The following is a 27,720-nucleotide window of genomic DNA, read 5'->3' on the forward strand; positions in this document are numbered from 1 at the left end:
TCACCTTTTTGTCCTGGAATCGATGGAAGATGGGTCGGCGATGAAAGATAGCCAATGGTATTTGACAGAGATTGTACCATTAAGCAAATTTTTTGAATACAAAGAGAAGCGATCTTATTGTATTTTTTTTTTTTTTTTTGTTTCTTTTCTTTTTCTTTTCATTTATTATTATCAATTACACTCCTCTTTATTTTATATATAAACAATGACCATTGAATTAGCTACCTTTGCTGCAGGATGTTTCTGGTAAGTTAATAAAAAAAAAAACCTACCAACCAACCAAAAACAAAAAAAAAAATTCATTCATTCATTTTTCTTTTTTAGGGGAACTGAACATATTTATAATAAGCATTTCAAAGGCATCCAAACCAAAGTAGGTTATACTGGTGGTGATGTTGAAGATCCTCGATATGAACAAGTCAAAACTGGTACTACTGATCATGCTGAAGCAGTTGAAATCAAGTTTGATCCTACTCAAATTTCTTATGAATCTTTGGTGGAATTCTTTTATAAAATGCATGGTAATGATACTATTGATTATTTTTTTTAAAAAAAGAAGCACTAACATGATTCATCATTTTATAGATCCTACTACACTCAATGCTCAAGGTCCTGATGTGGGTAGTCAATATCGATCTGCTATTTTCTATCATTCTCCTGAACAAAAAGAAATCATCGATAAAGTCACAGCTCAAGTACAAAAAGAACATTATCCAAACCAACCCATTGTTACCGAAATCGTCCCTGCTAAACCATTCCATGATGCTGAAAAGTACCATCAATTCTATTTGGAACGTAATCCTGATGGTTATGCTGTAAGTCGATAAACACACGTGATCACTTCATATCTCATTTCTCACATACTTTTTTTTTTTTTAGTGTCCTACTCATTACTTACGATGGTAAATTATTATTATTTTTCTATTCAACATCATTATTATTCCCTTCATTCCTTTAGTTTAGTCTCTTTTGTATTATAGTCCTTTAAATCATATTTCTTTCTTTCTTGTTGGCATAAATATTATTATTTAAAATAAACTTTAATCTTTATTCAATCTCCTCGATCATTACTATGCATCTTGACATGATGCCATGACAACAGTTGCTAAGCCTCTCTCTCTTTAATCAAAAAAAAAAAAAAAAAGAAAATTTTCCAAGAGAGAATACCGGGCTTTGATTTTCATTTTTCCTTAAAAATGAGAGCCCACTTCAATTTTTTTTTTCTCTCCTTCCCTTTACATAACTCAACGCATCAGGTACGTACTTATCCATCCATCCATCCATCCATTATGATGAATTTACATGAAGTGACATTCATCCATTATCCATCCATCTACTGTTTCTTTTTCTGTTATTCATCATGAAAAAGTCAACCATAGATGTGAAGTGGGTTAGTTTTGTTTGTCACCTCTTGTCTTTTCGTCATGTTTCATTGTAAACTCGAACAATAGTTTGAGCACTTGCATTGAAATAAATGAAAACCGCTCTTTTGAATCGATTCGTTTTGGTTTTATTTATAATGGATCGACACTCAATCAAGCGAACTCCTTACTGACATACTTTTTATTATTATAGACATCATGAGAGTTTCCGTTTTGAACGACTGCTTGAACAACATCAACAACGCTGAACGTCGTGGTAAGAGACAAGTCCTTATCCGTCCTTCCTCCAAGGTCATTGTCAAGTTCTTGTCCGTCATGCAAAAGCATGGTAAGTTTTTTTTTTTTTTTTTTGGGTTTATTTTATACTTTTTTTTTTTATTCCGAGTATAACTGGTGTTGCGATGGGTTATTTTACATCACAGCGCTTTTAGAACTTCGGTAGATCAACTTTTGATCCCATTGACTTTTTTCATATCTATATGACTTTTTTTTTCTTTTGATGACTGGATGTACCTCTAATGCATTTTGTTTTCTTGGGAAAAAGAAATATATTGATGATATGAAAAAGCTAATGTTTGGATTGAAATACATTTTATCTTATGAAACAAAAAAAGGTGATGTGAAGATCAGTAGACTCATTTTTTTTTTTTTACATATAGGTTACATTGGTGAATTCGAAGAAATCGATGACCATCGTTCCGGTAAGATCGTTATCCAACTCACTGGTCGTTTGAACAAGTGTGGTGTTATCTCTCCTCGTTTCAACGTCAAGGTGGGCGAACTCGAAAAGTGGACTGCCAACTTGTTGCCTTCTCGTCAATTCGGTAAGCTTGTCTTGACCACTTCTGCTGGTATCATGGATCACGAAGAAGCTCGTCGCAAGCACGCTGGTGGTAAGATTCTTGGTTTCTTCTACTAGATGGATGTCTTTTTTATATATGTAGAATAGCATCTCTTCCTTTTTTTTTTTTTTTTTTTAATTAATCATTATTTTTGAATAATAAAAAAAAAAAGAAAAGAAAAAAAAAACTATTCTTCTTGACTATTGTTTTATTCATTTGTGTATGTGCTGTTGTGATAAGATACATATGGTTAGTGTGTTTTCAATAGGGTCATTCGATCATCAGTTATTTGTACTGCAATGATAATCAACTTTGAACATGTGGGGAGGGCTGGCCATACCTTTTTATGATTATATTGTCAAATGGATCTCCGACCTCACTTTTTCCATTTTTTTTAGATTTTTTTTTTTCTTTCACTACTTTCTTTTCTTTTTTTTTTCTTTTCTTATTTTTTATAAAAACAATGCCTTCTTCTTCACCAACTTATCGATCGGTGCCTTTAGACGATACCCCTACTAGTGCTGTTGTAAAAGTGCGAAAACAATCAAAGTCGTTTGTCGCTGCTGTCATGCTCATTATATGTATTATCTCTTTTGTTTTACAAACAGAATTGGCTCAATATGTACAAAAGACTTCAAACTATCAGAAACCATATTTTATATTGTAAGCTTTTATCATAATATTTATTTTATACTTTATTAACTTCTTTTTTATAAAGATATATTGGTCATGCTTGTTATATCCTAATGATACCCATTCAATTCACCGTGGAATGTATTCACACAAGGTGGTTTGCTCTTCAACAACAAGAAAAGCCAAGTTGGCAACAGCATATACGGGAAACCATGGATTATTGTAGAAAACAATTGAAGGAAGCTATAATCGAATTAGAAGATCAAGTACAAGGCAAACATCAACACTATACCTCCTTTTTGTTACGAACTGGACTGATACTGTCTATTCTCTTTACTATTCCTGCATATCTATGGTACCTTAGCGTTAACCTTATTAGTATGTCGACTCTCACTGTGATCTTCAACACTGGTTGTTTTTGGGCCTATGTTTTTTCCATTTTTATGTTGGGTGATTCTATACTTCTCTCAAAGTGCCTGGCCGTCGGACTTTCTGTTTTGGGCGTGGTGGTCATGGCGTTAGGACAAGATAAACAAAATGATACTGACGATAATATGATTATGCAACAACAATCGATGAATATTGCTACTACAACATCCTCTTTGACTTCTATCATAGGTTTGAATGTGGCTGTGGTGGCTGCATTGACTTATGGATTCTACGAAGTAAGTAGAAAAAAAAAAAAAAAGAGAGGAACGGGTCATTTCTATATTTATATCTTCCTTTTCTTTTTCTACTTAGGTATATTACAAGAAATATGCAACTCCTCCTCGACCATCCGTTCTTTTTGCAAACATGATGACTGGTGGTATTGGTGCTGTAACTTTATTAGTTCTTTGGATCCCTATACCTATTTTACACTATTCTGGATGGGAAATCTTTGAATTACCGGATGGACGTACATTTGCAATGATCATGGCCATTGGATCCATGAGCGTTATCTATAATGCCAGTATGATGTGTGTGATTGCACTAGTCAGTCCTGTTTTTGCTGCTGTGGGTGTTTTACTGACGATTCCTGTCGTGGCCATTACTGATATGTTCGTCACTGGTGTTATGGTCTCCTTTACAACTATACTTGGAAGCGCCTTTATTTTGGTGGGTTTTATTATTTTAAACCGTCAAATTGCTCGTGAAGAAGATATTGCTTTGCAAGATGTCTGTGATACTGGTTTGGTTCGACATGATACTACAATAGCTTGATTTCTTCATCTTAGTTGGATACCCTTCTTACTTTTTCTTACGATAGTATTAGTTTTATAGTTTATTCTCATCCTCCATTTTTTCTTTTTAGTATATATATATATATATATATTGTGTGTGTGGAAAGTCATCTTTGAATTAAACAGTTACATTAGACAATATAAATACATGCCTGGTCAAATGCAGAATTTTGAAGTTTTGGGTACTTATTTGTGGAAGCTGAAAATATCACATTAATTAGGATGATAGCGGTATTGATGATCTTTTTTTTTAATTTAGTCCATAAATGCAATGAGATTCTGTAACTTGCATAAGGTAAATTGAAAGAAGAGAGTTTGTTTTATATTGTATCCAAATTTGGTAACATGACTATAATTTCTGAGTGAGGAAAGGAAGCAGAAGTTTCTGCAAGCTTATATGCAGAATGAAAAAAAAAAAAAAAAAAAAAAAAAGGGATGGGTGCCAAATGTTGGCTGTAAAAATAAATCATCAAGGGGTCATCAGGCAATTTCTCGAAAACTTGATGAAATCTTTTGATGTTCGTTATACATTGGATGGTAAGATAACCAGTAAAACGGGATTAGAGGATATTAGATTACTTTTTTTTTGAGAGGAATCTAATGATAGTAATTTCATTGGATGATGATCATTATTGGATGAAGAAGGATGATATGGACATTTATTTTTTAATTTATTTGATAAATAAGATATAAATTATTATTAATACAAGTGAAAGAGAATGATTTCATCTATGTTCAACCCGAATTTGGTGCAATGATGATCATGTCTGAGCGATTTACGAACGCATAAAGGGATATATGTCTACCAGACAAACGTTCGAATTTTTTGATGAAAAGCCAAAAGAGAAATCAACGAAAATACCAAAAGAAAAAAAAAAAGCTCAGATGAATAAATGAAAAGATGATGAGCAAAACCAGAGACAGGGATGAACGCACCACTGGTTCAATGTTGGCGGTCTTCCAACCCTGGTTATTGGCATGCGTCTTTTTTTTTTTTTGGTCTGTTTCTAATTTCTTTTCTTCCTTTTCTTTTTTTTTTTTCTTTTTTTTTTTGTTGTTTGACATTATTCTATTCATTATATCCACAACATGTCTCAAGCTTCGTCAGAAGTACCTCTTCAACAACAACAAGAAGACATGGACGATGATCCTTACAATGCTCGTATTGAAAAAACAGGATGTGCTCAAGAAAATGAAGATTTGCAGTTATGTTTCTACGATAAACGAGACTGGCGATTATGCAAAGAGGAAATGCAACGTTTTCGACAATGTTTTATAGCCAATGCGAACAATGCTGGTAGTCAGGAACTCAAGGCATCCGCTCGAACTCAACATTAGACAACACTCACACACAGAATGACCATGATTCCTTTTTTTTTTTTTAATATATATTCTCGACCGCTTGAAATAAGGATATAAATACTTGATACCACGCACTGTAGCCTACTTCTCTTCCATCCCTTCACTGTTGTATACTCTAGATAGAATTCATCCAAATAGTATAGCCTTTTTTTTTCGTATATACAAAAACAAATTCAATAAACTTACTCACACTCTAGATATATAGGAAAACAAATAGGAATTGTTATTTATCTATCTTATTGATTGATACGAATAAATAACAAAAAAAGATAGATCATGTAAGGAATCTAATATAATGATATGGAGGTAAGACACTATGTGCGTGTTGCTGATGGTTGATGATGATGCATAGTAAACAACGAATAAATAAGGATTTCAATATTGTATGCAAAGCCTCCATATGCCAAAAGCATAAAGAATGTCGGATCCTGAAATTTTTTGTTGTGATATCAATCATGTATTTTTCGTTAAAGTTCCTTTTCTTCTTTTTTTATGTAATAATTTTATATGTTCAGGTGTACTATACAACACTATGCTATTATACGCCAACATTACTCTACTACTGCCAATGTACGTTCACCATCACTTCTGCATAGGTTGAAAAAGGATCGACCAGATTTGAAAGCCATCATGGAACCAAGACATACCAAAAAGTGGGCTCAATCAGGTAAGAAGGATTTTTTTTTTTTAAAAAAAAAAGAATTTACGTACCATTTTTGACTCTTCATTCTCTATGGATATTTGCAGTAATACAGTCTCGATGGAAAACTTGGGTTCATACTTCCAAAGCAAGATACATAGCGACAAGCCTCTTTGATATGGATGCAAACCAATTCAGTGAACTCGCTAATGATTTTGTCAAAGCTGGATCAAGGGGTCAGATCGCCTCATGTATTCCTTCTGCTTTGCTTGCCAATTGTGACTATACAAATATATCAATGAAAGGTATATATCCATGTGAACTAGCTGTTAGATAAGTGAAGTAATATAATTGATTGCAATTAACTGAGCCTTCTTTATTTTGTCTCAATATAGAACTAACCGAAATGATCGACCGTAGATTTTTGGCTGCCTTTTATGATCATACTCTACCTTTTTTACCTGCTTCAGTACAAGACTTGAAATCAATTTGCCAATTTTCGTCTATTACATGGTTCCCACATACTCGGGCTATCGAAAGGTAATCACAACAACAACAACAACAATAATAATAATCATAATAATAAGATCACTAATATCCTGTCTTTATATAGAAATATATTTATTCATATCTATGATGATTTGCCTTCTCAACTACCCAAATACAATGAAACTGGAACGACAACGACTTCTTTGACCATCTACTGTGGAAACAAATCAATACCAAAATCAACTTCACGCGACATTATACAAGTGGATCTTATACACTTAGATGATATACTACAACAGCATCCGACACCACAAACTCTCGTATTGGATACTGACGGGCACTCTCATCAAAGAGATTGGAGATGGACAAAAGCATGGCTAAATACACCTGCATCTACCATACACATCAGAACTAATATCGGCAATAGCATCAATACTGCTTACAACAATGGATTTATCTCTGCTCTTGAAAACATTTGCAAACAACGTGGTGAAAAGTGCACAGTGATGGATCATCGACAAGATAAATCTAGGGATATTATTGGTGGTGAACGTGGTGGAGTCTTCTCAATAGCATTACAGGATATACAACATGGAGATTGCGTCGTGGTATCAACAAAGAACTCATTAGTGGATATTAAGGATCGACTAGAACATGATCATGGACTTGAATGTGTCATTTTATACCCTCAACTTCCAGAAGGTAAAATGCTTTGAAATCACTTGAAGAAATACTCTTATTCATCCAATTTATATATACTTCAATCATAGCTATTCAAATGCGCCAAATTGAAATCTTCAATGACACTATTCCACCTTCCAAAGTGTTGCTTATGACTGATACAGTGTCTCTACCATATCAAGTGTAAGTGGAAAAGAAAGAAAAATAAAATGCGGTTACTGATTTGGATAAAACATATTCTTTTTTTTTTTTTTTTTCTATAGACAGGTCAAACGACTTTTGATCAAATCAGCAATGAAGAAACATCAGCATAATCAGACAACATTTATGCCGACAAGCAAATTACGACGTATTATAGGTACCATCAGGCCAAGTCAAGGAATCACAGTGTAAGTAATGTTTTAGCTTTTGTTAGTTCTGTATTTACTGACATGAATTATAGACAGGATAGATGTGATCTACCTTTTATTGGGCAAGCTTTGATGTCTTTATCTTCTTCAGTCATTCCAAAAGAGGTAAATAATCAAATTTTTTTAAGAAAGAAAAAATGTATCTCACTGTCGAACTTTTGCTTTTAGCCATTCGCAGTATTGCCAACCAAAGATATTTTGAAATCTTTTTGTCAAAGCATGCCAAGTCGAATCTCAATGTCAAGCAAAATGGTAATATAAAAATCAACTCCTTTTTTTTTTGAATATGTACTCACCTTTCTTTATACTGATCCTATTCTTTTTTTCTTAACAAAATAATTAATAGGATGTGTTTGAAATATTGGCAGATGTTGATGGGGATTTTAGCATGTCCAGCTGGAAGAATCAGATGGTAAGAGGACATATGATCATCCACTTTTAGATATTCATTCCTCTTTCTAAAATAGATGATTATAAAGTGGTTGGAACTATATCAGTTGTCATTCGATGATCAATGGTTTTTTATGAATTCGCCTGTGGATGTGACTTTGGCATCAAGCAAGAAAACATTGCAAAAGTTTGGTGAACTAGTTGTGCTAAAGAAACCCTGTGAATTGGATGATATCCTGGGATCTACTCCATCGTCAATCGAATCAGAAATCTTGTCATCATTAGTAAATCAATATCATATCATGGATTGGTATAACTGGTTTAAGTAAAAAAAAAAAAATAAAAAAATAATAAAAAAAAAAAAGAAAAGAGGAATTGTGCTTTTGTTTATCTTGATGTATTATCTAGATTACGGTATCCCACTATTTTCGTCACCGATGAAACTCTGGTACGAAAAAAGCAAGATCAATACCAAACAAGGATAGAGGAACTATTAGGTTGCATGACTACTCAACTGACTGATAGACGGAAGAAACTACGACAAGGAAGAAATATGGAAAAGGAAGCAGGCTTACTTTTATTACAATCATCATCAAGAACAAGAAGAAAATAATAAGATGGTTCTTTTATATTTTTTTTTTTGTATCGTCAAATAAAGATATGATATTTCCCCAATATATATATATATTATAGTTGTAGTTATGTTTACTCACTTGATCTTTTTATTTTTGGAACTTACCCAATAAAGCACAAATCCTTAGGATATAAAAGAAAGAATGATTTGGTTTTTTTATTTTTTTTTTATTTTTGATTTATCCAACTTTTTTTTTATTTATGGGGAACGTAATATCTTGTATTAGTGGATTGATCCATTCTGTTATTACTTTTGTAGAGACAATCATAGCAAGTGTTTTCGGTAAAAAAAAAAAAAAAAAAAAAAAAAAAAAGAAAAAAGATATAATATTTTTTTTTTCTAACTTTGATTTATTAGGATTTTGTCGATCGATTATATCTGGTGTATTGAATTTATGTAGAAATATTATAAATTCCATTGCAAGTTTCTTTTTCTGTAGTAGATGTTGTTAGTAAGAAAAAGACTATAGAAGAGTTTATTTTATTATTCTTCTATAGTCGTTAACTCTCTCGTGAATAAAAATGTATGCATGAAAGAAATTGTAAACCATATTTGAATACCGATTCTGATTTTGAAAAAAAAAAAGGTCTTATTTGCTCTTTTCTCTCTCTCTCTCTCTTTTTTTTTTATATGTTTTGAAATGTGTGTATAACTAAGGTTTTATAATTTATATTTATTATTATTATTATTATTATTATTATTATCCCTTACATTGAATTGTTTTATATGAAAACAACTGGATTATCTCATTTAGGTAAGTTAAATAATAACAATAATAATAATAATAAAAACTATTTCACGAACTCAAACGTTTTCTATTTAGAAGACAATAATGAAAACAACAACGAGTAAGTTATATCAAGAGTTAATTTATATTATATATTTTTAACTCTTTTCTTTTTTTAATTCTATTAGTGATACCCAATGTATGATAGGTCATGTTAGATATCGTGAAAACAGTGTGACAGATGTTGGCATAACACCACCACCAGACGAACAAGATATTGCTAAATTTTGTGAGGAATCCAATTATGGTTACAGTTTTACTAGTACGAATCTAAATATGGCAAGATTATCATCATGGATGCGAAGAAGAAGTTATGAAAGTAGTTTGGAATGTGTACGACGGATAAGAACTAGTCTTGATAATTCTGGACGGCGATTTTCACAACCTGATATGGGCGTTATGGATAAACAACGATCACGATATGAATTTATGACTCGACAACAATCAAAAAATAAAGCAAGAAAATCATCAAGGTCTTTATCAACAAACATCAGTACTCTTTATTCATCATTACCTACATCCCCTCTTTTATGGGAAGATACACGTATGAATGAACTACCAATCCCTGAAGATGAAGAACTAGATATTTCAACATCTCAACAACAGCAATTTCGATCAAAATCAATAGTACATCCATTATCTCAACTATCAACATCATTACACGAACAGAATATAGATGAATCTCTTGTACCATCATGGCTCACCAAACCACCTATGGATAATCATATAGGAACGCGATCCAATAGTTTATCATCAATGCATCACCATGGTATATGTTGTGCATCGCGATACCTTAGGGCATTGCATACACCTACTCGATTTTTACCTCAGCAACAAGCAATTTTGACAACTGATCCAGATGGAAAGATATTACTCTTCAATGATATTGCTTGTCTTTGTTTGGGAATTGATAAATCATACATTGGTCGACCGATTTTTGATAAATTTGATATACATTCTCAACGAACAATGGCAAATTTACTACGTGAACGGAAAAAGGACCTTCAACGGGATTCAATCCTATTTCAACGACAACAACTCTCCTTGGATTCAAAAAGTGGGATGGTCTTGATGTGTGGAGTCATTGTAAGTCTTTCAAAGAATATATTCCCCTTAAATCATTATATCAATTTTACTCATGTCTTTTATATGAAAGATATCTATCATCAAAAATAAAGGGCAAAAATCGGCAGCATCATTATGGTTAAAGGAAAAATGGAATCAAGATCAAGGTCAATTTATTTATCTTTGGGTTTTTGAAGAACTTTTTGAAAGTCGTTTGACAGTAGCCATTGACTCAAAGGTAAGAATAGGGGAAAAAAGGGATGAACTAGTTTACGTATTTTTAGTTACCAAAAAAAAAAATGATTAATGATTTTTTTTCTTTTTCTCCTTTTTTTCTTCTTCTTCTTAATCATTGTTTTTTTTTTAGGGTATGATTCAAGATACTTCTTTGACTACCATTCAAGACCTATACGGATATCATAGAAGTGAAGTGATTGGACAATCTATCAACAAAATCCTTCCATCTCTTAATATCGAATCAAACGTTACACGTGATTTAATCAATGACAACCACTTTTATGCCAGTCGGTCAAAAGATGGACGATATTTTCCTTCCATGGTACAATTACAAGGGGACGAACTACAGATTACATCTTTACCAACCATCTCTGGACTGATCACTATTCATCAAAATGGAAAGATACAAAGTATGAATCCGGTACCTGCCAAGTATTTATTTGGATACAAAACCAAGGATGATGTGGAAACAATGCATGTTGATGAACTCCTTCCTCAATTTATGACGTTGGTGACTTTACTTGTGCAATACAATCAACTTCGTCAGGATCGTATGGTGACGCATGATGAATGTTTGACAATGTTACCCAAAGTCCAATTACTCGCAACAAACAATGTACGACTTACAAAGGAAGAACAATCAAGGTTGATTGCTGTACATCGTGATGGAAATCATTTTGAAGTGGAATTACAAATACGATGGGTGGAAAGTGATGATGAAACTCTTTACAGTGTATGGATTACTCATAATCGAACCAAGTCTATAGGGGCAACGCCATCGACATCATTTCAACCAGAAACTGAACATTCTTCAGAAGTAACACCAAACCCTTGTACAACGACGGACAATGTGCCTATATCAAGAAAATCTCAACAACAACAACAACAAACTGATGTGCAGAAATTAGAGGATAATTCATTAAACTTTACGGAAAAACAAACACTTCATCATGAAGAAAAATCATCATCACAACAACAATCATCAAAGCCTGTATTCAATCGATTCGATTATTTTGGTTCAGTTCCAAAAGAAAAAGCGTGTTTTCCAAATATGGATTCGGTATCTTGTGGAGGTCTTCCTTCTATCACTTTCCCTGAATTTGATGATTATATGATTGTTGATTCTCTTGGTGAAGGTGCTTATGGTGCTGCGAAATTGGCTCAACTAAAATCAGACCCCTCCAAGGTAAGTAGAGATCTCTCTTGCCTTTCTTTTTATTATTATTATTATTATTTTATCAATTTCTAACTTTTTTTTTATTTTGTTGATTAGGAATTTGTTATCAAGGCTATTGTGAAATCACGTATCATCATTGATTCATGGATCCGGGATAGAAAATATGGATCAATCCCTATGGAAGTTCATATCTTACTCAAATTACAACAAAGTCGTCATGTCAATTGTCCTCAACTTGGTAAATATATATATATATATATATATATATATATAATAGATGAAAACTATATCAAAACTTTTTTTTATTTTAGTGACTTTTTTTGAAGATGATGATAACTATTATACGGTGACACGACTACACGGAGATGGAATGGATCTATTTGATTATATAGAACTGAATGACCATATGACGGAAGGACAAGTACGACGAATCTTTCAACAAGTGGTAGCAGCAGTTCAACATTTACACAAGTTACGTATTGTACATCGGGATATTAAGGATGAAAACATACTTTTAGATGATCGTGGTATTGTACAACTGATTGATTTTGGAAGTGCAGCCTATTATAGGGAAGGAAGATTATTTGATACGTTTAGTGGGACCCTGGATTATTGTGCACCTGAAATTCTGAATGGATCTACTTATGCTGGTCCTCCTCAAGATATGTGGAGTCTTGGTATCTTATTATATACATTGATTTATAGAGAAACACCATTTTATTCTGTAGATGATATAATGGAACGTAATCTTCAATTACCTTATATTCCATACCCAGGTAAAATTATATATATATATATATATATAAAGTGAATCACATTTATTGATTTATTTGTTTTTTAGAAAAAACTTTTGGACCTGTGGATATATTATGTAGATTATTGGATAAGGATATTAGTAAAAGACCAACGATAGATCAAGTTATGGAAGATCCTTGGTTGAAAAATGAAGATGGATTCTATTAGTATAGTTTCTTTTTTTTTTTTTTTTATGTCTTATGACCATATTGTATTGGAAATAAAAGTGGGGTATTGTGTAACCCGTGATTACTTTTTTTGTACAAGGATCACAAAAGTCATTGATTTTGTTTTGACTTGAAATGATCCACATGATTACTTTATTTCACACGCAACTCTTTTTTCTTTTTTTTTTAGTATATATTTTCCTTAACTTTTTAATAAACTATATTCAACGCTAGTAACAACATAATGTTAAATGAGTATTGGTAGTAATATATATTGTTGTTGTCGTTTATTATTTTGTGATCTATGGAAACATAAATAAAAAGAATCAACAGTTTATATATTTTTTGTATGTTTATTATTCAACACGTGAGAAGTTTTTATTTTCTTTTTTCAGTTGGCAAACGGTAGAACCATGCGCCGAAAAAAAAAAGATCCACTTTTTTTAGTGTGATGGCGGCGGCTCATGTTTGATTTTTTTTTTCTTTTCTCCTTTTTTTTTTTTTTTTTTTTGTATTCTTTAGTTTCGATGGGATTGTCCAGTACTTTGGTCAATATTGATTTAGAAAATGACCATTTGATCATGCATGGTACAGCCAATGAATCTTTAGGTTGTGTTTTGCGTGGTGTACTGCATCTGCACCTTAAACAATCTACCAAAATCAAATCCATTTTATTACGATTTACTGGTAGTATTCGTACAAGTTGGACACAACGTAAGTATTTATCTTCCTTCTCACGCCATTTCTCCTTATTTCACCAATCTCCGCTGCAAGAACAAACTAATCTTTTTTTTTTTTTTTTTTTTATAGCTCTTGGACATGGTCACGAACGATTTTTTCAAGACGAACGAACAGTAGTTAGTCACCAATGGATCTTTCTAGCACCACAATATACCAAAACATATTCACTACAAGCAGGCACTCATTCATACGAATTCGAATTACCTTTAGCCGGTCATCTTCCTGAATCCGTCAAAGTAGCTCAATTCTACAATGTACAATACCAACTCAAAGCAACTATTCAACGACCACACGTTTTACCCAACTATGCCTGTCATCGCATTATTCATTTGACTCGACAACGATACACGATCGCACCATTAGTAGAACCCATCTCTGTAATGAATCAATGGACAAATAAAGTGGACTACGATATCTCACTTCCTACCAAACTCTATCATCATGGAGATACGATTCGAGTAGCTATTCGACTGACACCTCTTATGCAAGGACTTTTGATTCGACAAATCACTTGTACGTTCAAGGAATATGCAACATGTAAACCTGTCAATGGATGGTTTGGAGGACGATCACGATCTCACGGCAAGATTCTTTATTATACCCGCAACAATTTAATCAATGACAATCATACTTCACCATTATGTATCCAACTGACGATCCCTGTGCCTGATACTGTAGAAGAGATTCAATGCGACACACAAAGCGATCAGGTTCGTGTACGGCACAAACTCAAGTTTGTTTTATCCATTGAAAACCCGGGTGGTCATCTGTCAGAATTACGTGCCGTGGTGCCTGTCACTATCCAAGTCAAGGCATCCGATCTGCTGCCTTCCTATGAACAAGCATATGATGGTCACTCATTTCCTTATGATCCCACGCTCATGGTCATGCTTTTGCGGCGCCATCATCAACAACAAGATCAACATCAACATCAAGAACAACAACAATCCTCCTCTTTTCACTATCGACGACATCAACATCATCGATTATCTTGTTCAATGGTTCATGATATACAGCAACAACGTGGAACGGAGTCTCAAGATCGTCGTTTATCCTTCCCTCCTCCCTCCAGTAGTAGTAGTAGTAATAATCGTAGTTCATCATCCATCCTTCCTTATGATGATCCTCCCATCACTTTATCCAGATTACCTACCTATGATGAAGTACGATGTCACTGACACGCATTTATTTTGTATCACCAATAAAAAAAAATCATTCCATAATAATAATAATTATATTTTCTTTATTCATATCCAACAAATAAAAAAAAATAAAAAAAAAAATAAAAAACTATTCTATGACTACCCAATATATCATCCAAAGTGACTACAAAATCCTGAATTCTAGATAAAGTTCACCTATCAATGCAAAATGGTCGTTCATTCAGTTCGTCCCATATATATATAAAAGATAATATAAACCTTGCTTTTGTTTCAATGCGGTGGAGTGGAATTGTCTTCAGATGAATTGTATTGAGCAGTGTTGATAAAATGCATATAGCTAAGACCAGATTTTAAATATGCCAATAGTTCATCCATCCATCTTCGAGTCACTTGGTCAGTTTCCGCCAGCCATTCTGTTAAGGGTTGAATCACAGCATCATCATACATTGTCATTTCCACATTGGATTTTCTACGATGATAGGGTATCAAAAGAATGGTTTGGATATGTGTTTCTATAAAGGTATCATAAGCTGAACCCAACAAAGCTTGTAATTCAGATTGAAGAAATGGTATGATCTAAAAATATATATATATAAGTGGATGCCCATTATTTTTTATTTTTTTTTAAGAAATACCTTTGGCATATGTTCAGGTTGAAGAATGGTAAAAGAGGCAAAACGTGGTAAAGCAGGAGGATAGGTAATAACAGGCCAAAGTTGTCGATAAAGCGCTCGTCGTCTTTCTAACCAAGGTCGTAGTTCTTGTCGAGTACTTGTTGAGGGAGGATGATGTTTCGTGGTATTTGGTTTCTTGTCTGCCAGTCGATATTCTTGATAGGTATTTGCTTCTTCTACAATATTATAGATCAGAGCTCGGATCGGTCGTTTGCATAGAGGACAATCTGGGGTGATATTGATCCATTGACGGATACAGACAAAACAAAACGAATGAAAACAATCTCGTACAAACGTACGATTGGTATAGGTTTGTAAGCAAATGGGACAACTTGGTTGTTGCGATGTCTCTTCTTTGGTTGTGTTTTTACAAGTAATATATCGTTTCCGTTTCATGGTGAGAAGAAAAAAGTGAAAAACCACAAAAGAAGAAAAAAAAAAAAAAAAGCCCGCTGGGCAAACTTTTTTTTTTTTTTTTATCTCCCCTTCCCTTTTTTTTTCATTCTTTTTTTTTTTCCCTTTTTCTCAATTCATTCTACTTTTATTTATATATATATATCCTTACAAACTATGGGTTCCAAACTGAAAACAACCAACAACAACCATAATAATACATTGAACACTATCCCTACCACTTCTCAAACAGGCAATGAACGAGATAAACGACGAAGGACTGGTGAAGGCAATGTTGGCAAAGAATTTCAAACTGTAAAACAAAAAAAAAAGTATGAATAATATAATATACTCATCTTTTTTTTTTGAATCAGATTGACTTTAATACATTCGATATCTCAGTACTTAGGAAATATGCTCGTGTTCATAAAATCAAGATCAAATCCAAAACTAATAAAGAGGATCTGGTAGGTGCTGTGTCTCGTCATTTTGCCAACCAAACCGTCAAGGAAGTCGATACCATTACTTGTTTTTTGTATACAGCTCATTATAGAGGTAAAGAAAAAAAAAAAAAGAAAAATGATTGAATATATAAAAATTGAATACTTATATCATACCCTCTTATATAGATAGTGTTCTCCGTTTACCATTACACATGTAATGACCATAGCTCTCCTTTCCTTCTCTTCTTTTATACAACTATATACTTATTTATTTCAAAAACTATTTTATTGAATAAAACCGACTTCTTTTATTATTATTATTATTATTATTCTTATTATCAAAATGACTTTTTTTATGTATTGATTGCATACAAATGGGGTTTTCTTAGGAGGATGTACCAAAAAGGAAGAGGACTCTATACATGTTTATATATACATTTCTTTAATGAATGACGGTACGACAATGAATAGGACTACACTGCATGTATGCGTTTCCCTATTTTTCCCTTTTTTTTTTTATTGTGCAATTCATTCTTGGATGTTTCAATGACCGAATTCCCATTTAAGAAACAAAGCAAATAGAAATGATCCGTTTCTTTTTTTTTATTTACTTTTTTTTTTATTTTTTTTTCTTCTTCTTGTTGCTTTTCTTTTAAATGGATTACTATGAAGTACTTGATCTTTCTGAAAATGCAACAGAAGAAGAGATCAAGAAAGCTTATCGTAAATTAGCATTAAAATATCATCCTGACAAGAACAAAGATCCGGATGCCCAACAAAAGGTATGATAAAAGAGAAGAATGCTAGATTTTATTATACTTAATTTTTTTTTACTATGAATTAGTTTCAAAACATCAGTCATGCCTATGAAATATTATCTGATCGTAAGATATTATTATTTTATTAAAGAAAAAAACTCGAACTTCTTTTTTTTTTTTTTTTTTTGGTTCTTTTAGCTGAACAACGGAAGAATTATGACTATCAAAAACAATCATCTATGCCTTCTTCTGGTTATCCTTTCTCAAATGCGACAGCGGCCAATCATATTTATGCGGACTTTTTATTCCGGGATCCCATGGATATCTTTGAACAATTCTTCCATCAAAAGGATCCTTTTCATGAATTCAGTAAGGAACAATCATTTAAATCCTAGTTTTTTAATTCTTTTTTTTTTTTTTTGATAATATAGTTCCAACATACCTTGATGATGACATTGCTTTTGGTGGTTATTCTACATCTGTGACTACTACCATTATCAACGGCAAAAAGACTACCATCACCACTATTCACGATCAAAATGTAAAGAAAAGGAAAAGAAAAAAAAAAAGAGGATGATTGATTATTATTATTATTATTAGGGAACAAAAATAGTTGAAGATCATGGAGGTAGAAAACGAATATTGGTGAATGGTGTTGAAACATACAACAATTTGGAAGATACAGCCAATTCTCTTGATGAAGAACAACCTATACCATTGATTCATGATAATCTCTTTTATCCAGCTCAACAACCAATCACTACAACGCAAGATCAAGGTAAATAAATAAATAAAAAATTCAGGCAAAAAGGGGATCTTACCGAGAATTTTTTTATTTTTTTAATTACATTTAGATCATGATGATGAACACCAATCAAATTATAAAGACTCTTTATTTCGATTCTTTTGTTGTTCTTGTTGTTAATATTTCAATAATAAAAGAAAAAAAAAATAAATGATTTTTATTTTATGTATAAAAGAACATGACACAAGTGGGGGGGGATTTGTGAATGGCATCAAAAATGTGAAGGGACATGTGAGGTGGGGTGGATATTTGAAAAACCAAAAAAAAAAAAAAAAAAAAAAAAAAAGTGCCGCTTCAAAAAAAAATATTATTCAAATTGTTGTTGTTTTTTTTTTTTTTTTTTCCTTTTTTTTCCTTTTCTTTTCTTTTTACATTGTTATTATTATTATTATTATTTGGTTGGAAATACAAAGTGGATAGGTCAATTAGATAAATATCCTCTTTTCTTGTTCCTTTATCCGTTTACAATCTTATTTTGTTTTACATGGACTTGTTAGACACCTTTATACATCACGACTTTTTCTCAATGCTATGGCGACATCAACAATAGACTCTGATGAACAATCATCACCTTTTACTCTAATACAAGTACCTGAATATTTTTATGCTGTGGATATCAATTATCTGTCTCATATGATATGTAAATATTCATTAAAAAAATATCCGTCAACAAATGATACTCATTTCTTTTTTTTTTAATTGCTATATATATAGCTGATATGTTAGGACGACTTATATCACATAATGACTTGATCCCTTTGACACCCAGTAATCTCACCAGGTTCCACTCTAGAATACCTCCGAATATCTCACTATCCGATTATTTACGCCGGATCATCAAGTTCACCTCAGTAGAAAAATCATGTTTATTGATTATTCTAATATACATTGATCGTGTTTGTGAACGACATCCACAATTCACCATCTCTTCATTGACCGTCCATCGATTCTTGATCACTGCCGTTACTTTATCCTCCAAAGCTCTTTCGGATTCTTATTGTACCAACTCTCATTATGCTCGCATCGGTGGCATTTCTACTCAAGAATTGAATGCTTTAGAATTGGAGTTCTTGACTTTGATTGATTGGCGATTAGCTTCCACTGGAGTGATCTTACAACAATATTATGCTAATTTAGTCGAACAACATCCTTGTTATCAACGACTTGTAGAACAACCAGCTATCAAATCTAGAAAACGACGAAGGCGTAGTAGTGTCAAAAGTACATTTAGTGGTTTATCGGAAGGTTCGGACGATGTCTTGTATGATTCGGATGGCAACAATGATGATGATGATGATCGACATGAAAAGGAAGAAATTCAACGGATTTGGGCTCACTTTGATCAATTATCAGATACAGATTGGATACCTTACATAGCATAGCAACTTGATATATATATATATATATATATATACACGAACAAAACTCATATTTATATATTTTATTTATCGTTTATTTTATTTTATTTTGATTTTATTTTTACTATTGTAGTTCATCTTTATAATATACTTTCCTTTTTTTTTGTATTTTATTTCACTTCCCCTTTTCCTTTAGTCTTAGTCTTGATCATCTCTTACGCTGAGCGTTCTCACTCCTCCTCACCTTACATTCTTTTGCCGTTTTTGTATCTTTATTATTATTATTATTATTATTATTATTATTATTATCTTTTTCTTTATAAACTCGACTTGTAAATAATAAAGAATCGTTTTTAAATTAAAAATCTCTTGATGATGTATAAAGCAGAAAGCCACACCTTCGATGCAATTTGATGTCGGATATTGAAACTCCTCCAGTATGGAATAGCTTTGTTTTTTTTTTTTTGTGTGTGTGTTTTTTTTTTGTCCTTTTCTCTTCTTTTTTTTTTTTATTGCCTCTTCTTTATCCTTATTATCACTATGAGTAGTTGGAGTAGTTTCTCTCAATCATATGTAAATCCTGACAATTTGGTGATTGCTGAACAACAAGTGGATGCATTTATGGAATTATTCAATCGGTAAACAAATTCTTTTATGGCACGAACTTTGAACTGACAGGTTATTATTATTTAGTATTATGGACAATTGTCAAACCAAATGTATTCCAATTCATTATAGAGAACCAGACTTGAACAAAGGTGAAATGGTATGTGTAGATCGATGTGTTGCCAAATACTTTGCTTTTCAAAAATTACTCGGCAAGAAACTTCAAGACAAGTACCCTGAAATGATTCCCAACAACAACAACAATAATAATAATAATGCCCAAGAATATCTTCAACAACCTGAACACAAAACCTCATTCTTTACTCAAGATACTTCCAACTCTTCCCCTTCTTCATTTTAATCTTTGTTTTTTTTATTTTATTTATGCCATAGATATAGTTTGTATTTTTAGCTCACCACTTATTTTTTTTTGTGTATATTTTGTTTACACCGTTTGATCCATTCATGCATATATATATATATGTAATTCGAATCCACTCTTACAAGACAACAAAACATGATTCATGATAATAAAAATTTATTGCATTTACGGTCTTCAATTGTTGATGGTCTTATATACCTTTTGTTTTCTTAAAAGAAAAACAAAAAGTATATATAAAAAAAAAGAATGAAAAAAGAAATGAACAAATCATACAATCTTAGTAGAACGAATATATCTTTTATTCTTCTTTTTTTTATATATAAAAATAGAAATTCAAGTATAAACATTTTATTGTACGTTAATATAAAAGAATCATGGAGAGAGAGCACCTAAAAAGAAAAAAAAAAGGTATATGTGATATATATGTACAACATTTTTTTTTTAGTAAACATCTAACTATCTATAGAACCATCAAGACTTGAAGCGATCAATAAATTGTCTTGTCCATTCAGCCAAACTTTGTTGTTGATCTTGATGATGTTGATGATTGGGTTTACCGGGAGGAAGATTGTATAGGCCAGCCCCAGGAGGAAAAGGAAGATTGATAGGAGGAGGAGGGAAATTTTGTCTCATTTGAAATTCTTCACTTGTATGATAATCTGCATCCTTCAACACGCGAAGTTTTTGAGTATAAGCCCATAAACACCATGCCCAATATAACTAATATTTAAAAAAAAAAAAAATAATGAATACATAAATCATACAATTAAATAACACTTACAAAGAAGATCAAAAAGATAATATAAAGGGCAATGGCGAATTTCAATTCATCTTGCCATAATTTGTTGCAGTTATAAAAATCATCGATAGTAGGAGGTGTAAAACCAAGAGTCGTATTATTGGAAGTAGTGACTTGTTCATCCACATGATTAACGGATTGTTCATAACACCAATTAGCATTGTCATTTTGTTGAATCCCAAACAAGACAATACTGACAAAGAAATCAATCAAAAATGCAAATACGGCAAACCATGCTGCTTTGTGTGCCCTATTCAGAATATACATCGATTCTGCATACAGTCCCGCCAGTCCTGCTGCTCCTGCTAACACTAATAAGAGACAAATCACCCCTTGAGCTATCAATGCACCTGAATCTATGTATGAAAAGATCGCTTTTATAGATAAAGAAACAATATTAGATCCATATTTTACATTTTCTTTTTTTTTTTTAAAAAAAAAAAAAAAAAAAAAAAAGGACTTACGACTTTTGAATTGAAAGGCTAATATACCTCCATAGAACCCAACAGCCTAATCATCACACAAATATATATATATATAAATGAGTATCTTGATTTTCCTTCAAAAAAAAAAGTAAAACTTACGACCCATGTAATACAAGAGAGAGCACAACCTGCACGTAGAGACATGATACCACAGTACTTCCGGGTAAAGGAACTATCCAGAATCATTGGTTCTTCATAGGTGGCACTGGTAAAAAGAGACCGCATAATGTTGTTTATTAAAACTAAATGAGAGAGTCAATAAGATTGGTTGAATGACGAATATAAACGACTAATATAAAAATAAATGGTATATAAAATGGAATGGGTTTTATTTTATTTCGTTTATGTTTGGAAGAAAAGAAATAAAAAAAAAAAAAAGAGAGAAATAATAAAAAAAGAATTTACATTAGCGAGGAAAGTGGTGCGACCAAAACAAATTTCCAAATTAGGATAATGAAGAGGGATACCAACTAAAATCTTGTATCATTCATGCTATATTCAATTTGAAATAAATCAGTTCCTATATACTTTTTACTCCTTCTTCTTCTTTTACCTTTTATCCATCCACGAGGTCTTCCTTTTTTTCTTGGTAATAATTGTATGCCAGGGATTTTCAATTTTATATCCATAGTCGTAAAGTAATCCTTATAGTCTTGTGGTAAAGTATATGAATAAAGTTTTCCAGTTTCCAATATAAAGGTGGATGTATCAGCTTTATTTCTATAATAGTCAGTCCATGCTTGCGACATTTCTTGAATGATATTCACCATGGATATTTGATCATTATTTGTACCCCATAACTGCCAACCTTTTTCTGATATACGTTGAATAAGTTTACTAGCTGCCAATCGTCGAAAGTCTTCTGGAAATTGATATTGAATACTTTTCGAGTCTGCTACATCTGATAAATATTGCCCCATATTTGATTTCAACTTTTTTTTTTTGAAATAAAAGAAAGATGATGTAAGTTTTTCTGTTTTCTTTTCTTTTTTTTTTTTTTTTTTAATTGCTTACCGAGATATAGTAATCAGGCCAACACATAGATTGAAACAAGTCACCATCAAGGAATCCACCCCAAAGTGTACGATTTATATCATCAAAGTAAACCAAATCTAAAAAGGTATCAGGAGGTGGTGGACGAGAGAAGCCACATCCTAAACACGTCGATGGGCAACTTGGACAAGTATATATTGAACTGTTGAGGGAATTGTTCATACATAAATAACATGGCCGACGACAAAAGATTGTCTTGATTTCCCATTGATACGTATAACATATAGATTGCATATCAAATTTAGTATCACAACGACCACAATAGAGATAATTGGACAGAAACTAAACAGATATACATATAATTAAATTCATTAGACAAAATAATAAACAGAAAGAGTTATCTATACGCATTCACTTACTCCATTATTTCTTCGATATATTTCGATTCTACGACAAGTTGTTGCCAAAGAATACTGATCACCACGAATATCACTATAACAAGTTAATATAAAAAAGAGAATCATATGAATCACTTTAAGATTTTTTTTTTTTTTTTTTTTTTTAGTTGGTGATACTTACAATGATGAATATTCAGGTATAATAGAACAGGATCCAAAAGCCATATGTAACTTGTCCAAGATATCATAATAAAGCTGAATATATTGCATCATACTACCGTTTCGCAAATGGAATGGATCAGTGTTGTCAATGCCATGAGAATAAGGTTCATGCATTCGAAATGCATTGGGATGAGCACATGAACGTCCTGATACATAACACGATAGACATAAATCTAGCTGACAATCTGTACAAGAATAATAACGATGAAAGATGTCACCACAACAAAAGTCGCATGTCCTGTTGAATCCAATATCTCTTGCTTTCAGTTGTTTGTCTTGAAGAATGGCATCCTCTGCATCGTCGTCAAAAGGAAAAGGCTCGATCAGTTCAGGCAGTATTACATCATTCGCGAATAGATGAAGTAAGATGCGACATTTTTCAAGGAATGATTGTTGTTGCTGCATTGTTGATGATAGTTTTGGTATATCGACGGCGATCTGCTTTAGAGCAAAGTAGATAGTAGCTTTACATCTATATAACTCAGGTCGACCAATACTAAAAAAAAAAAAAAAAAAAAGGAGAAGAATTAGTTAATACTTGCTTTATTTTCAACATGTCACTTACAATCGGTATAAAGGTAATTGAATCTTGAAACTGTTCAGTAAAGAGTGAGGTGTAATCCGATTCCAGGCCACTTTGAAGGAGAGACCGATATTTGTCACTTGGTGAAAACATAAACTTGGTATAATCACAAGATCACCAGGTTGTTGAAGAATAACATGGGTCTTAACATTGCGTTTTGCCAACACATCCAGGGATATACATGTTTGTTCACTTTCCACAAAAGAACACTTTTCTCGACCTTTCCATGCAGACCGACATGCCTGTCGTAGATGATTCGTATCATCCTTACTAGTCACTAACCATTGAGCATATGCTGACTCTTCACCAAATAACATAATATTGTGTCCAATCGCACCAGAGATGTCTTGATGAAGTGGTGTTCCTGTTCCATCGCCTCCAAAGTAACACATCAAATTAATAGCACGTAACGACGGTGGTAAATTTCGAATCAAATCATCATTCCCTAATGGCAATAAAGATCGTGGTAAGATATGCTGGAGTTGTTTTGCATATTCCTGTGGACAATCCAAATCTTTAGCGTACGTGTTTGAAACATCAATGTCGTTTTTAGTTGATACAGGTTGATCATTACCATTGTCGCTATTTTTCATCCTTTTGTATTGATCATAAGCTACCGAAAATGGATTCGTTCGTAATTTAAGATCAACATCTTCAACGGTTCTTTGTTGCTTGCTTCTAGTGATATGTGCAGTTGAACGCTTGATTGTGGACTGAACAGATGGAGATACATTTTTGTCAATGACAGATATACGAGAATTATGTAGTTGTTTTGTCAAGTGCTGGGGGTCGAATGATGCTGTTTTCTTGGATAATTTTGCTTTTTTTCGACGACTTATACTTGATGTTGTTATTGTTTTTGCTGATGACAAAGGATAAAAGGCTGATGATACCATGCTGTTCCACGCAGTTCGATCACCATTGTACAATTTATCTACTCTATTTGTACTTCTCAGGTTGTAGTTGGCTGATGGAGGTGATGATGATTCGTCGGACAGGTGGCGCTTTTTTATAAGAATAATTTCATCATCGTCATCGATTTCAGGGTATTGCGATAAATTTGATAGAATTGGAGAAGATGGTGATATTTCTGGCGATAACAATGATAGATCATCAGAAGAGGTAGATGATCTGGCTAGCTCATTGGAAGAAGAATAATCTGAGAAATATGGTGAAGTGTCAGTAGGCGTAGGTAGCCAATCATCATATCCAATTTGAGTACCTAAATGGCCAAAAAAAAAAAAAGGATATATATATATATATATATAAGTATACCTGTTGGATAGACAACTAAATATATCACAACGTACCTGAATTTTCATAAAGTTGAGAAGCGTATTCCATACTAAATACATTCTTATTCCATCCTGCTTGACAATCAAGTTTACTGATCACCAACGGTAGTCCAAGTTTGACACAATGTTCTTGAATAAGTTTCAATAGTTCGTCTTCTTGTTCATAATCAGTAATGTTCACACGTTTGGCTGCAACAAAGGGTTTTTTTAAATAGGTGTCAGGAGTAAAAACCTGATCATTCATCAGGTCGAAAAAAAAAAGTATAAAAAAAAAAATTAAAAGAAAGAAAAGAGTGGCATATTTTTTTTTTTTTCTTTTTCTTTCTTTTTTTTTTTGTGTACTTAAATACCCGCCAGTCAGGGCATTTCGCCAATTTTTTTTTCTTCACTTCTTTCTTTTTTTTTGAACTTGTCTCTCTCTTTCACTTTTTTTTTTTTGACTATATGACAAGATTATTTGCCTTTGGTTCCAATGGAAGTGGACAACTAGGATTAGGTCACAAGGAAGATGTGAATTCACCTCAAGCATGTATTGGCATACCTAATAATGAAACTATCCGAAAGATAGTTGGTGGAGGCAATCATTCAGCGGTACTAACTACATCAGGACGACTTTTCATGGCAGGTTCTTCACAACTTGGATCTCGTCAAGAAAGAGAATGGCAAAAGGAAACTTTATCATCAGAAACAGTAGTGACAGAAAACAAACCATCCGACCATGATTGGACTATTTATAGAGAATTGTATTCTGAACATCAATGGCATGATATAGCTTGTGGTTGGGCATTTACTATTCTCGTGGACGTCAAGGGAAACGTCTATGGTATAGGTAGCACACAGTTTGGTGAATTAGGTTTGGTAGATAAGCAAAAGGATAGGACTGATCTGCTTCCCATTGCACCTGATCTCTTGATAAATATTGACTCTGTGGCATGTGGCTGGCGACATTGTATAGCTCTGGATCGTAATGGCAAGGTCTATGGATGGGGTTGGAATAAACATGGATCTCTCGGATTGACTTCAACACAAAATGGAAAAAAAAAAGGCAACAAATATTTATGCTCCTACCTTAATCAGTGATATTCCTGAATCTGTGGCTAGCATAGCATGTGGACATCTTCATACACTATTTCTAGGCAAAACAACTGGCAAGGTATATGGATGTGGCTCAAACAAGTATGGACAAGTGACATCCAATACGCAAGATACGTGTATCTATTCGGTAGTACCTTGTAATGATCTGTTCATGGATGGACTAACTCTGACACAATCAAGACACTTGACAGCAGGATGGCATCATAGTGCAGTATTCATCAAGGAAAGCAATAAACTATGGATGTGGGGAAGAAACGACCATGGGCAATTACAGGATGAATTACAACACGTAGTAACAGCAACATCAGGATCAGAACATACACTAGCAATATTGGATACTGGTGAATTAATGGCGTGGGGCTGGAATGAACATGGCAATTGTACAACAGATCAGGCTGACGTGACAACACCGATCATCATTTCTCTTCCATCGAACAAGGTGACTATGTTAGGAGCTGGTTGCGCTACTTCTTGGGTGGTTTTATCATTAGAATCATAGTTTTATTCACTTTATCATCGTTCCCCTTCTCTTTTTAGATTATCATATACCCTTTTTTTTTTTTTTTTTTTTTTTTTTTTTTTGTATTTTGATTTTAATAAACACTCTGATACTCCACTCAAGCTTCATTTTCTTTCAAAATTAGAGATTTGTTTGGTTACGAATGATGATCATGTATATCGAAGATTGATTTTATTGATTATCGTGAAAGATGATAATATTACTCCCATTTCTTTTTCTTTTATTTATTTATTTGTAAGTTGATAAAAAAAAAAGTAGTCATTGAGTTAGATAGAAGATATTTTTAACTTGACGTGAAGATGGCAATGATGGTTGGAAAGTGATGCTTAAATGATTAGTTACTGTTGAGAGCATTGGAACCGACATTAATGACAAATAGAATAGTGATAATGAGAGTATGGCCATCATTTTTATTTTTATTAACGAAGAATAATACCTATAAATAATGCTAACTATTATCAAAAAAAAAAAATATTAACTATCATAAAAAAAAAAAAATAATGCTACCTATCAATAAAATAATCATCATGATGGGTACCAGAACACACACACAGAAAGAGAGAGAGTGAGTGAGAGAGAAGCTACTCAAACCAAATAAGACTATCAAAGAGACATTTTCGTAATCTTGTCCATTTAAAAACTGCCACATATCCATCCAATTGAATCCATTGTACAGTCAATTAATAGTGTTGTCCATCTATCTTGTCGACCTTGATGCATTCTAGTCAGATGATCCTGTTGAGTATCTTCCATTCGGTTGATCCAAACGCATCTTCATCTATAGTCGTTGATTCCCGTCGTATTGTCACCAGTTGTATTCTATAAAAAAAAGAGAAAGAAAAAGATCACACTAATGTTGGAGAGGTCAAGCAAAAAAAAAAAAAAAAAAAAAAAAAAAAAAAAAAAAAAAGAGTAAGTGGAGCACATAGAAAATCAGAAGAAGACAAGAGACATCACACGGAAAAAGTAACAACATGAAATTAAACATTCTTCACCTTTTCACCATACATCTTGAAAGGGTTCTTGAAAAAAAAAAAAAAAAAGAAAAGAAAAGAAAAGAATGATAGACATTGATTAGTTATTATTATTCAAT

At 32.7% G+C, this 27,720-nt stretch overlaps 16 protein-coding genes across 16 annotated transcripts; 13 read left to right on the forward strand and 3 right to left on the reverse strand.

Annotated features, from left to right (window-relative positions):
* The first annotated feature begins 143 nt into the window (after positions 1–143).
* On the forward strand, positions 144–1,061 carry BX664DRAFT_291436 (uncharacterized protein). The gene is made up of 4 exons (XM_051541943.1): positions 144–246; positions 325–521; positions 586–815; positions 880–1,061. The coding sequence occupies exons 1-4, from the start codon at positions 206–208 to the stop codon at positions 904–906; spliced, it is 495 nt and encodes a 164-aa protein (XP_051402753.1). The 5' UTR covers positions 144–205; the 3' UTR covers positions 907–1,061.
* Positions 1,062–1,155: 94 nt separating this feature from the next.
* On the forward strand, positions 1,156–2,341 carry BX664DRAFT_324176 (40S ribosomal protein S22-A). The gene is made up of 3 exons (XM_051543784.1): positions 1,156–1,256; positions 1,576–1,710; positions 2,042–2,341. The coding sequence occupies exons 2-3, from the start codon at positions 1,581–1,583 to the stop codon at positions 2,299–2,301; spliced, it is 390 nt and encodes a 129-aa protein (XP_051402754.1). The 5' UTR covers positions 1,156–1,256; positions 1,576–1,580; the 3' UTR covers positions 2,302–2,341.
* A 312-nt stretch (positions 2,342–2,653) lies between these two features.
* BX664DRAFT_324178 (uncharacterized protein) lies at positions 2,654–4,225 on the forward strand. The gene is made up of 3 exons (XM_051543785.1): positions 2,654–2,887; positions 2,943–3,522; positions 3,599–4,225. The coding sequence occupies exons 1-3, from the start codon at positions 2,688–2,690 to the stop codon at positions 4,058–4,060; spliced, it is 1,242 nt and encodes a 413-aa protein (XP_051402755.1). The 5' UTR covers positions 2,654–2,687; the 3' UTR covers positions 4,061–4,225.
* An 886-nt stretch (positions 4,226–5,111) lies between these two features.
* BX664DRAFT_324180 (uncharacterized protein) lies at positions 5,112–5,718 on the forward strand. Its single transcript, XM_051543786.1, has one exon. It carries the CDS (start codon positions 5,170–5,172, stop codon positions 5,416–5,418), a length of 249 nt encoding a protein of 82 aa, XP_051402756.1. The 5' UTR covers positions 5,112–5,169; the 3' UTR covers positions 5,419–5,718.
* A 228-nt stretch (positions 5,719–5,946) lies between these two features.
* Positions 5,947–8,803, forward strand: BX664DRAFT_324182 (uncharacterized protein; the record flags this gene model as incomplete). The annotated part of the gene is made up of 11 exons (XM_051543787.1): positions 5,947–6,109; positions 6,190–6,387; positions 6,478–6,622; positions 6,696–7,273; positions 7,342–7,435; positions 7,516–7,641; positions 7,695–7,767; positions 7,831–7,914; positions 8,009–8,074; positions 8,130–8,377; positions 8,461–8,803. 11 exons carry the CDS (start codon positions 5,950–5,952, stop codon positions 8,663–8,665), a joined length of 1,977 nt encoding a protein of 658 aa, XP_051402757.1. The 3' UTR covers positions 8,666–8,803.
* A 70-nt stretch (positions 8,804–8,873) lies between these two features.
* Positions 8,874–9,232, forward strand: BX664DRAFT_324187 (uncharacterized protein). The gene is made up of 2 exons (XM_051543788.1): positions 8,874–8,967; positions 9,043–9,232. The coding sequence occupies exons 1-2, from the start codon at positions 8,887–8,889 to the stop codon at positions 9,136–9,138; spliced, it is 177 nt and encodes a 58-aa protein (XP_051402758.1). The 5' UTR covers positions 8,874–8,886; the 3' UTR covers positions 9,139–9,232.
* A 127-nt stretch (positions 9,233–9,359) lies between these two features.
* On the forward strand, positions 9,360–13,200 carry BX664DRAFT_377836 (uncharacterized protein). The gene is made up of 8 exons (XM_051548796.1): positions 9,360–9,440; positions 9,510–9,534; positions 9,602–10,559; positions 10,630–10,776; positions 10,906–11,961; positions 12,049–12,190; positions 12,264–12,728; positions 12,794–13,200. The coding sequence occupies exons 1-8, from the start codon at positions 9,413–9,415 to the stop codon at positions 12,913–12,915; spliced, it is 2,943 nt and encodes a 980-aa protein (XP_051402759.1). The 5' UTR covers positions 9,360–9,412; the 3' UTR covers positions 12,916–13,200.
* A 231-nt stretch (positions 13,201–13,431) lies between these two features.
* On the forward strand, positions 13,432–14,963 carry BX664DRAFT_324190 (uncharacterized protein). Its single transcript, XM_051543790.1, has 2 exons — positions 13,432–13,628; positions 13,725–14,963. The coding sequence occupies exons 1-2, from the start codon at positions 13,442–13,444 to the stop codon at positions 14,831–14,833; spliced, it is 1,296 nt and encodes a 431-aa protein (XP_051402760.1). The 5' UTR covers positions 13,432–13,441; the 3' UTR covers positions 14,834–14,963.
* On the reverse strand, positions 14,888–15,932 carry BX664DRAFT_324191 (uncharacterized protein). The gene is made up of 2 exons (XM_051543791.1): positions 15,454–15,932; positions 14,888–15,394 (listed from the first exon to the last, which is right to left on the reverse strand). Exons 1-2 carry the CDS (start codon positions 15,886–15,888, stop codon positions 15,089–15,091), a joined length of 741 nt encoding a protein of 246 aa, XP_051402761.1. The 5' UTR covers positions 15,889–15,932; the 3' UTR covers positions 14,888–15,088.
* Positions 15,933–15,983: 51 nt separating this feature from the next.
* On the forward strand, positions 15,984–16,659 carry BX664DRAFT_324194 (uncharacterized protein). Its single transcript, XM_051543792.1, has 3 exons — positions 15,984–16,200; positions 16,260–16,440; positions 16,515–16,659. The coding sequence occupies exons 1-3, from the start codon at positions 16,063–16,065 to the stop codon at positions 16,544–16,546; spliced, it is 351 nt and encodes a 116-aa protein (XP_051402762.1). The 5' UTR covers positions 15,984–16,062; the 3' UTR covers positions 16,547–16,659.
* Positions 16,660–16,839: 180 nt separating this feature from the next.
* On the forward strand, positions 16,840–18,030 carry BX664DRAFT_324197 (DnaJ domain-containing protein). The gene is made up of 6 exons (XM_051543793.1): positions 16,840–17,110; positions 17,173–17,212; positions 17,285–17,455; positions 17,518–17,627; positions 17,687–17,864; positions 17,941–18,030. The coding sequence occupies exons 1-6, from the start codon at positions 16,985–16,987 to the stop codon at positions 18,009–18,011; spliced, it is 696 nt and encodes a 231-aa protein (XP_051402763.1). The 5' UTR covers positions 16,840–16,984; the 3' UTR covers positions 18,012–18,030.
* A 195-nt stretch (positions 18,031–18,225) lies between these two features.
* On the forward strand, positions 18,226–19,558 carry BX664DRAFT_274625 (cyclin-domain-containing protein). Its single transcript, XM_051541251.1, has 2 exons — positions 18,226–18,531; positions 18,606–19,558. Exons 1-2 carry the CDS (start codon positions 18,423–18,425, stop codon positions 19,271–19,273), a joined length of 777 nt encoding a protein of 258 aa, XP_051402764.1. The 5' UTR covers positions 18,226–18,422; the 3' UTR covers positions 19,274–19,558.
* Positions 19,559–19,726: 168 nt separating this feature from the next.
* On the forward strand, positions 19,727–20,415 carry BX664DRAFT_324199 (Tim10/DDP family zinc finger-domain-containing protein). The gene is made up of 2 exons (XM_051543794.1): positions 19,727–19,887; positions 19,943–20,415. The coding sequence occupies exons 1-2, from the start codon at positions 19,790–19,792 to the stop codon at positions 20,214–20,216; spliced, it is 372 nt and encodes a 123-aa protein (XP_051402765.1). The 5' UTR covers positions 19,727–19,789; the 3' UTR covers positions 20,217–20,415.
* A 129-nt stretch (positions 20,416–20,544) lies between these two features.
* BX664DRAFT_324201 (uncharacterized protein) lies at positions 20,545–21,847 on the reverse strand. The gene is made up of 4 exons (XM_051543795.1): positions 21,621–21,847; positions 21,501–21,546; positions 21,019–21,410; positions 20,545–20,957 (listed from the first exon to the last, which is right to left on the reverse strand). Exons 1-4 carry the CDS (start codon positions 21,744–21,746, stop codon positions 20,709–20,711), a joined length of 813 nt encoding a protein of 270 aa, XP_051402766.1. The 5' UTR covers positions 21,747–21,847; the 3' UTR covers positions 20,545–20,708.
* Positions 21,848–23,089: 1,242 nt separating this feature from the next.
* Positions 23,090–24,310, reverse strand: BX664DRAFT_256580 (uncharacterized protein; the record flags this gene model as incomplete). Its single annotated transcript, XM_051540466.1, has 2 exons — positions 23,090–23,630; positions 23,700–24,310. The coding sequence occupies 2 exons, from the start codon at positions 24,308–24,310 to the stop codon at positions 23,090–23,092; spliced, it is 1,152 nt and encodes a 383-aa protein (XP_051402767.1).
* A 1,106-nt stretch (positions 24,311–25,416) lies between these two features.
* BX664DRAFT_324206 (regulator of chromosome condensation 1/beta-lactamase-inhibitor protein II) lies at positions 25,417–26,658 on the forward strand. Its single transcript, XM_051543796.1, has 2 exons — positions 25,417–25,987; positions 26,058–26,658. Exons 1-2 carry the CDS (start codon positions 25,457–25,459, stop codon positions 26,604–26,606), a joined length of 1,080 nt encoding a protein of 359 aa, XP_051402768.1. The 5' UTR covers positions 25,417–25,456; the 3' UTR covers positions 26,607–26,658.
* The last annotated feature ends 1,062 nt before the right edge of the window (positions 26,659–27,720 follow it).

Source organism: Halteromyces radiatus, assembly GCF_025201355.1.
Source record: "Halteromyces radiatus strain CBS 162.75 chromosome Unknown BX664scaffold_2, whole genome shotgun sequence".
NCBI classification, from domain to species: Eukaryota; Fungi; Mucoromycota; class Mucoromycetes; order Mucorales; family Cunninghamellaceae; genus Halteromyces; species Halteromyces radiatus.